The sequence below is a fragment of the Brassica oleracea genome, chromosome C6, assembly GCF_000695525.1.
Source record: "Brassica oleracea var. oleracea cultivar TO1000 chromosome C6, BOL, whole genome shotgun sequence".
In the NCBI taxonomy this organism is placed as follows: Eukaryota; Viridiplantae; Streptophyta; class Magnoliopsida; order Brassicales; family Brassicaceae; genus Brassica; species Brassica oleracea.
The window spans coordinates 27,665,420-27,672,112 of record NC_027753.1 but is presented as its reverse complement, the minus strand read 5'-3'; the positions used below and the strand labels follow the sequence as shown (position 1 = coordinate 27,672,112).

Sequence of the window (6,693 nt, the reverse complement as noted above, 5' to 3'; positions counted from 1 at the left end):
AAAAAATTGTTTGGATTAATAAAATTGATTTATACGTTCGCACCAATTTAATTATATATGTAATAGTTACTGACTTTTAATTATTCAATATATATTTATTATTTCATAATATGTAAGAACATATAATACATAAAATAATTTTTATATATAATATTTATTTCGCGTAAGGCGCAGATCTTAATCTAGTTTTTATTATTCAGGCGAGCCTATGCATATATTTAACTAGAAAAACCACCTCTTTATGTGAACCTCTTGAATTTGCTTGGGCATTGTATATAGTTTTTTTATGGTTAGGTTTTCAACTAGTCCTATTTTTCTGTTCTGTCGTAAAAAAAGTACTTCTCTTATAGCATATACTAATAAATAATAACACTATAAACTAAGTACAATAGTTGCCACGACCAATTTAATTCGGTTGGTTGTTAAATAATTTAATCACATGCGTTAAGCAAAAGGTTATCTCCAAAAACAAATGACTGGAAGAGAAAAGTTTCCATGTGCAAAAGTTTCCATGTGCAACTAGAGGAATTTTTCCTATTTGTTTTTGAAGGAATTTTTTAAAAAAGTGTTTATAATTTGAAGAATCTTATTAAAAAAAGGAAATTGCACTGTATAATAAACAAAAAAATTATAATTCACCATCTAACTAAAAAATATGTTGACCATGATATTCAACATATTTTCTATCATATTTGCCAAAATATCTTTTTAGAGTCACCGATGCAATCGTTTTGTGTTTTTTTTTCTCTTTTCTTCCATTAATTTTTTTCTCCTCTCGAATCTTTGATTCTCGCAAACATATTTTTGATTTTTTTATTATGGTTTTGCTTTTGTAAGCAAAATTGGAAATATGATTGCATCAGGCTGATTTCAACTATTATTCAGATCTAATGGTGGTGAAGGTTAACGATGATGAACCGGATGCAGATCAACTGATCAGAAAAAGAATAAGAGATGAAGAAGATAGCTTGCCAACAATATATGGTAGTAAGTAATAATGACAGTGAGCTGGCGAATGAGTGTCACTACTTCTGAAAAGAGGAAAAGATAAAGAAGATGAGTTCATAGACTATACTATATTGGGTATAAAAAAACTATAGTATAGTATATTTTGTTTAGTACTGTAACTTTCTATGTAAAGTTACTATACTATTTAATATACAGTATTATGTTTTTTACGTATTTCTATATTATTTCTTTTAAATTAAACAATCGGTTTTGTTTCTCTTCTATGTCATTTTTTGTATTTTTTCTTGGGATATAAAATTTGTTTTGTTCCAATGTTAGAAGATGTTATGTATGAATGTTAGGATCATATGTAGTTCAAAGATGTTATTTTCATCAACAAATGCTCTTATTTTTTTTATACTATTTTACGTATGATGCTCTACTAACGTAAATAGAACATATATTTATATACTATTTTATATAAGATCCATACTAGGTATTATTTATTGAACAAATAAATGTGATTTCAAATGTAATTTATAGATTTTATTTGGGTTTACAGGATCCTACCTAGGGTTTAGATTTACTAAGTAGGGATTTGAGTATAGGAGGGTTCGGTGATTCATTATTTACGTATGTTGTGTTACATCTAATATTATATTTGCATTATCTATAGGATTATGTTCTATTTGAAGTTACTTATTATACTGTATATTTGTTTTCCATTCTGTTTGAAAGTGTGTTGTCTTTTTCTGCATATGGTAAATAAATTGGTGACGTTACCTTCTGCTGATGATTTGATGGTAAATAGTTTATAGGCCACTCATGTCCATACCAGGGAATTTAAACACGTGATTTGGTGAAAATGGAATATTTGTATCAACTAGTTTCCACATGTTTTTATTGAATACTGTGAAACCATATGCGATTATTAGAACTGTAGCGTGTCTTATGTAATATATCTTCTAGTAAATAGTATACATCTATACATGTATTTACCATCTGAAACGCAGAGGAGATGACTATACCATGTGAAACACAGACGTCATCTCGCTTCACCGACAGGAAACTTGTACTTAAAAAGGGCAAAATTGGACATTTATTGGGCTAATTGTCATCGACTTAATTATGTCAAAATCACCGGTATATTCTTCATTTCCCTTTGTGTTTTGTATATAAACCAAATTCTCCTTTAAAAAAATATATTCTTCTTTTTTTTTGTCGACATTATAAAAATATCTTACAGAAGCAGTTATTGATCTCAGGCAATTTACTCATTGCTCTCTATTTGAGCGTGTGCGTGTTTGGTAAATCGACCTTCTCCGTCTCCCAAACGTTAGATGAAAACGTGTAGTAGTAGTTTGTCACATTCGATATTATCCAATAACGGTTATCCACGTGTCATCAATCCGGTCTCTTCTCTCATCCTCTGGACGGCAAGAATCGCCGACGTGCCCCTAAAATATCGGATTCTCCCAATGTATTTGTTTATTTTTGGATTTGTTTGAATCTCGGTTCCTGGGTCTCTGTGTTTTCCTTTTTTTAATCTGATTTTCCATTGCGATTTGGTCAAAGTCTCTCGAATCAACAACGAATCCATCGGAATTTCTATTCAGGTGGATATAACTTTTCTCGTTGTCGTTTTCCTGGAAAATTTTGGCGGATATCGGAGAGAAATCGCCGAATCAGATTATTTTTTCTCTAAAATCTGAGTTAGGATTTATAAATAAAAGTGATGCAACGGATCGTAGATAACGCCCTCGCTGTCACCAAAGAGTGAGTCCATTTCTCTTATTGTGACCATCTCTGAGTTCGTTATATTGTTTAAATATCTCGTAATCGGAGGAGCTTTCTAATCCGATTTCTCATTAGAAATTTCATTGCTAGATTATGTTCAGTCACATTTGTTGATGGATGATTATGTATTTGTCTTGTAGTGCAGGTCAGTGAAAACTGTTACATATGAGTCTTTGAACAACATTGCTAGATGCATTAACGGAGTCTCCGCTCTTCTCTTGACGCTTCTCCCCGGGAAGGCTAATATTCTCGAAGGTCTCCATGGCTGGGAGCTCAGGCCCACTTTCCGTGGACCACGCTTGCCACGCTGGATGCACAAGTACCACAATCATTTCTCAATCTTGTGCTTATGATGATGATGATGATGATTCTAATTTAACTCGACTTTTGATGGCAGTGGGGTTTCTTCTTTCAATCAATTCGTTCATGAGCTCTCTGTGGATTCCGATACTTCGAGCTCGGACTATTCCTCCGGAGAAGAGAGTGATGGCGCCCTCCCTGCTTCACCTTCTTCTCAAAGCTCACGCCTTTCTTGGGCCAGTGCTTCTGCAAATCCTGAAAGCCACTGGACTGAGTGGGTTACCTTCCTTCTCTGGTGGTTGATATTCCCTTTACGGATCTTGGTATGGATACCGCAGTACTTTCTTCGTTTGTTCTATAAGCGAAGTAGTACAAGAGCTCCTACGAGTCCAAGAAGGAACCAACGTTGTTCACCTAGGCCTCGTGTTAGCAAGACTATGTCGAGCAAAGACCATGATGTGCCCAACCGTGCTACTGATAGAAGACGCGGAGTCATTGAGGATCTTCATCTTGCTATTGAGATCTGTATAGAAGCTATTTTTGATTTTTTCCACAGGGCTACACATATGATCCTTTCTCCCTCGGAAGCTTTTGCGAAAATGTCGTCATGGTTCTCTTCTCGCAGTAACAGTCGGAAAGAAAGTCATGATGATGTTTTAGATGATGAACCTGTGCAGACTGCTACTTTAGGAGATACTGATCCATCTCTTACGGAAAGGCCCACGCGCTTATACAGCTCTATGAACACGGATACTCGAACATGTCAAGATGTCATAACAGAGCTGGGGTAACGGGGCAGCTTAGATGTCTTAATCTCTTTTTTTTTTCCTCTCTCGTTTAATTAATTTATCTCTTACATTTAATAGGTATCCTTACGAAGCTATTCGTGTTGTTACATCTGATGGATATGTTCTTCTTTTGGAAAGGATACCAAGGTATAACTTTATTTTTGATATAGTACGCTCACTTGTGTGCATCCTTTCTCTACCTTAAGCATGTGATCCCTGACTGTTTTTCTGGTCTTTGCAGACGTGATGCAAGGAAAGCTGTTTATCTACAGCATGGTATATTGGATTCTTCAATGGGGTGAGTCTCATGGTGTCTTCATCTTAGATCACTTGTAAAAGTCGCAAACTTCATTAAGCTGAATGGTTGAGGAAGTATTGTTTTCTATATCCACGTTACATGAAATTCTTTGCATAATTTGTTCTCCTCGTTCTTTTATTTATTTTTATCTGTGCGTTCTTCTTCAGATGGGTATCTAATGGAGTTGTCGGATCTCCAGCTTTTGCGGCGTATGACCAAGGTTCAAGCTTCATATTTTTCATAATCCAATCTTGTAAATCAGTTCACATACCAACTGCTTACACTCTTTTACTTCACAGGCTATGATGTTTTCTTGGGGAACTTTCGGGGTTTAGTGTCAAGAGATCATGTGAACAAGAACATATCCTCGAAAGAGTGAGTTCTTTATTTCAGTTTAGCTTCATATATTGTCTACTTGCTCTGGCTAGTTTCCTTATGATAGTAGAGACTGGGGAAAAGAACTGTTATGCCTGAGATATATGCTTGCAACCTAGTGTTGATTGGTGTTGATCAAAATGCAGATACTGGCGATACTCCATTAACGAGCATGGTACTGAGGATATCCCAGCGATGATAGAAAAAATCCACGAAATCAAAACTTCAGAACTGAAGCTCAGCCAGCCTAATATCGACGAGGAAATCAACCAGGAGGAGCCTTATAAGCTCTGTGCCATCTGTCATAGCCTAGGCGGTGCTGCAATTCTCATGTACGTCATCACTCGCAAAATCAAGGAGAAGCCACATCGACTCTCACGACTGATCCTACTTTCACCTGCTGGATTTCACGAAGACTCCAACTTAGGTTTCACAATTGTTGAGTACATATTCCTTTTTGTGAGTCCTGTATTGGCTCACATCGTGCCTGCCTTTTACATACCGACAAGGTTCTTCAGGATGCTTCTAAACAAGCTAGCACGTGACTTCCACAACTATCCTGCTCTTGGTGGACTGGTCCAAACCCTGATGAGTTATGTAGTTGGTGGAGACAGCTCGAACTGGGTTGGAGTATTAGGGACGCCTCACTACAACATGAACGATATGCCAGCTGTATCCTTCGGCGTTGCGAAACATCTTGCTCAGATCAAACACACTGGTAAGTTCAAGATGTTTGATTACGGGAGCAGGACAGCTAACATGGAGGTTTACGGCTCTCCTGAACCGCTTGATCTAGGGGAGTCTTACGAGTTCATCGATGTGCCTGTGGATTTAGTGGCGGGGAAGAAAGACAAGGTGATTCGGCCTTCCATGGTGAGGAAACACTACAAGGTGATGAGAGATGCAGGGGTTGATGTATCGTTTAATGAGTTTGAGTATGCTCACCTTGATTTCACATTCTCTCACCGGGAAGAGCTTTTGACGTATGTGATGTCGAGGCTTCTGCTTGTGGAAGTGACCCCAAGTGAGCAGAGGCAGAGCAGCCAGAAAGGTATGAAACTGAAGAAGAAGAAAAAGGAAGGTATCAGTAGTGTAAGTAGCTAGAAACCAAACCATGGCCAGTGTAGAGTCCGGTGTCATTGTATTGTGATGTTGTGTGTTTGAGCTTCATGTGTGTTTCCGTTGATCTCCCCCTGTAATAGTGTACATAGTGTAAACTGTGATCGCTTGATGAAATGATCTTGTTGTCAGAGATGTTTTTTTCAGGAATATAATATTTGTTTATAATATGATGGCGGTGGCGAGCTCAACAGTCTGGCGTGAGTTTTACTGCATATAGAAAATTTGTAGGAGAGAACCTTCTTAACGAAAGCTGTTGAACGCATAATCCTTCAGCTTTACCAGATAATCTACCAGCCGTCGTACTTGAAAATGGTATACGGTTTGAGTTAGGAGCAGGGGTTCCGACTGAGTCAACATGAGGGATATCAGATATTACGGAGACCTTGAAGGAAAAAAAGAAAAAAAAAAGAAAAAATGCTAAATCAGATCAACACCGGCCATTGAGCAGCTCTTAATATAGCCTTTCTTTTAATCGAATCACCACATCGGATACAAGAACATGGACGGTTCTGAAGGAAATGGAACCGAAGGCGAACTCCGTTATGAACGATCGATTCATATTGTGTCTTGTTTATCGTGTTTCCTTTTAGTTTAAAAGGACATCAATATAAAAGTAACTAGACCATTCGCGGATATGAATTTTCAGTTTTTAATTATTTATTTTATTAAATGATGTATTTGTAATATTCGTTCATATTATATTCATTAAGTAAATATTATTTTTTGCATCTTAAACTATCTATTTTTTTACGAATGTGTGATATCATATAAAAAATATAAAAAAATGAGTATAGAGTTCATTAGATAATTTTAAAAACAGAAATTTTTCTTCGTATGCGATATCATATAAATAATGATCCGCCCAGTTAACAAAAATCATGATTATTTTATGTGTAATTTTTTTTTGACCATTTTCTTAAAACTATATTAAATTTTACATATTTTAATTAGAATATTTTTAATATCTTTACTTTTTTATTTGAAATGCAACTCAATATTTTTTTAACAATTATAACAAAATATTTAAAAAATATTTTTAGAATTTGTTTGAAAAATATGAAAATT

General features: G+C 35.7%; 1 protein-coding gene across 2 annotated transcripts; it reads left to right on the top strand.

Moving 5' to 3' along the window:
- The first annotated feature begins 2,203 nt into the window (after nucleotides 1-2,203).
- LOC106296307 (lipase member M-like) lies at nucleotides 2,204-5,793 on the top strand. Of its 2 annotated transcripts, none has more exons than XM_013732412.1 (8): nucleotides 2,204-2,724; nucleotides 2,891-3,064; nucleotides 3,143-3,832; nucleotides 3,912-3,980; nucleotides 4,075-4,131; nucleotides 4,299-4,351; nucleotides 4,431-4,506; nucleotides 4,653-5,793. In XM_013732412.1, the coding sequence occupies exons 1-8, from the start codon at nucleotides 2,684-2,686 to the stop codon at nucleotides 5,608-5,610; spliced, it is 2,118 nt and encodes a 705-aa protein (XP_013587866.1). In that variant the 5' UTR covers nucleotides 2,204-2,683; the 3' UTR covers nucleotides 5,611-5,793. The 2 variants fall into 2 exon arrangements, with proteins under 2 accessions (XP_013587866.1, XP_013587867.1); XM_013732413.1 differs by having other exon boundaries at nucleotides 2,886-3,064; nucleotides 4,653-5,788.
- The last annotated feature ends 900 nt before the right edge of the window (nucleotides 5,794-6,693 follow it).

Excerpts from the sequence above, each read along its gene's own strand:
- LOC106296307 (XM_013732412.1), top strand. The coding sequence starts at position 2,684 with ATGCAACGGATCGTAGATAACGCCCTCGCTGTCACCAAAGA. Across the intron at positions 3,981-4,074 it reads CTTTTGGAAAGGATACCAAG|ACGTGATGCAAGGAAAGCTG; the intron begins GTATAACTTTAT and ends TGGTCTTTGCAG. Across the intron at positions 4,507-4,652 it reads AAGAACATATCCTCGAAAGA|ATACTGGCGATACTCCATTA; the intron begins GTGAGTTCTTTA and ends ATCAAAATGCAG.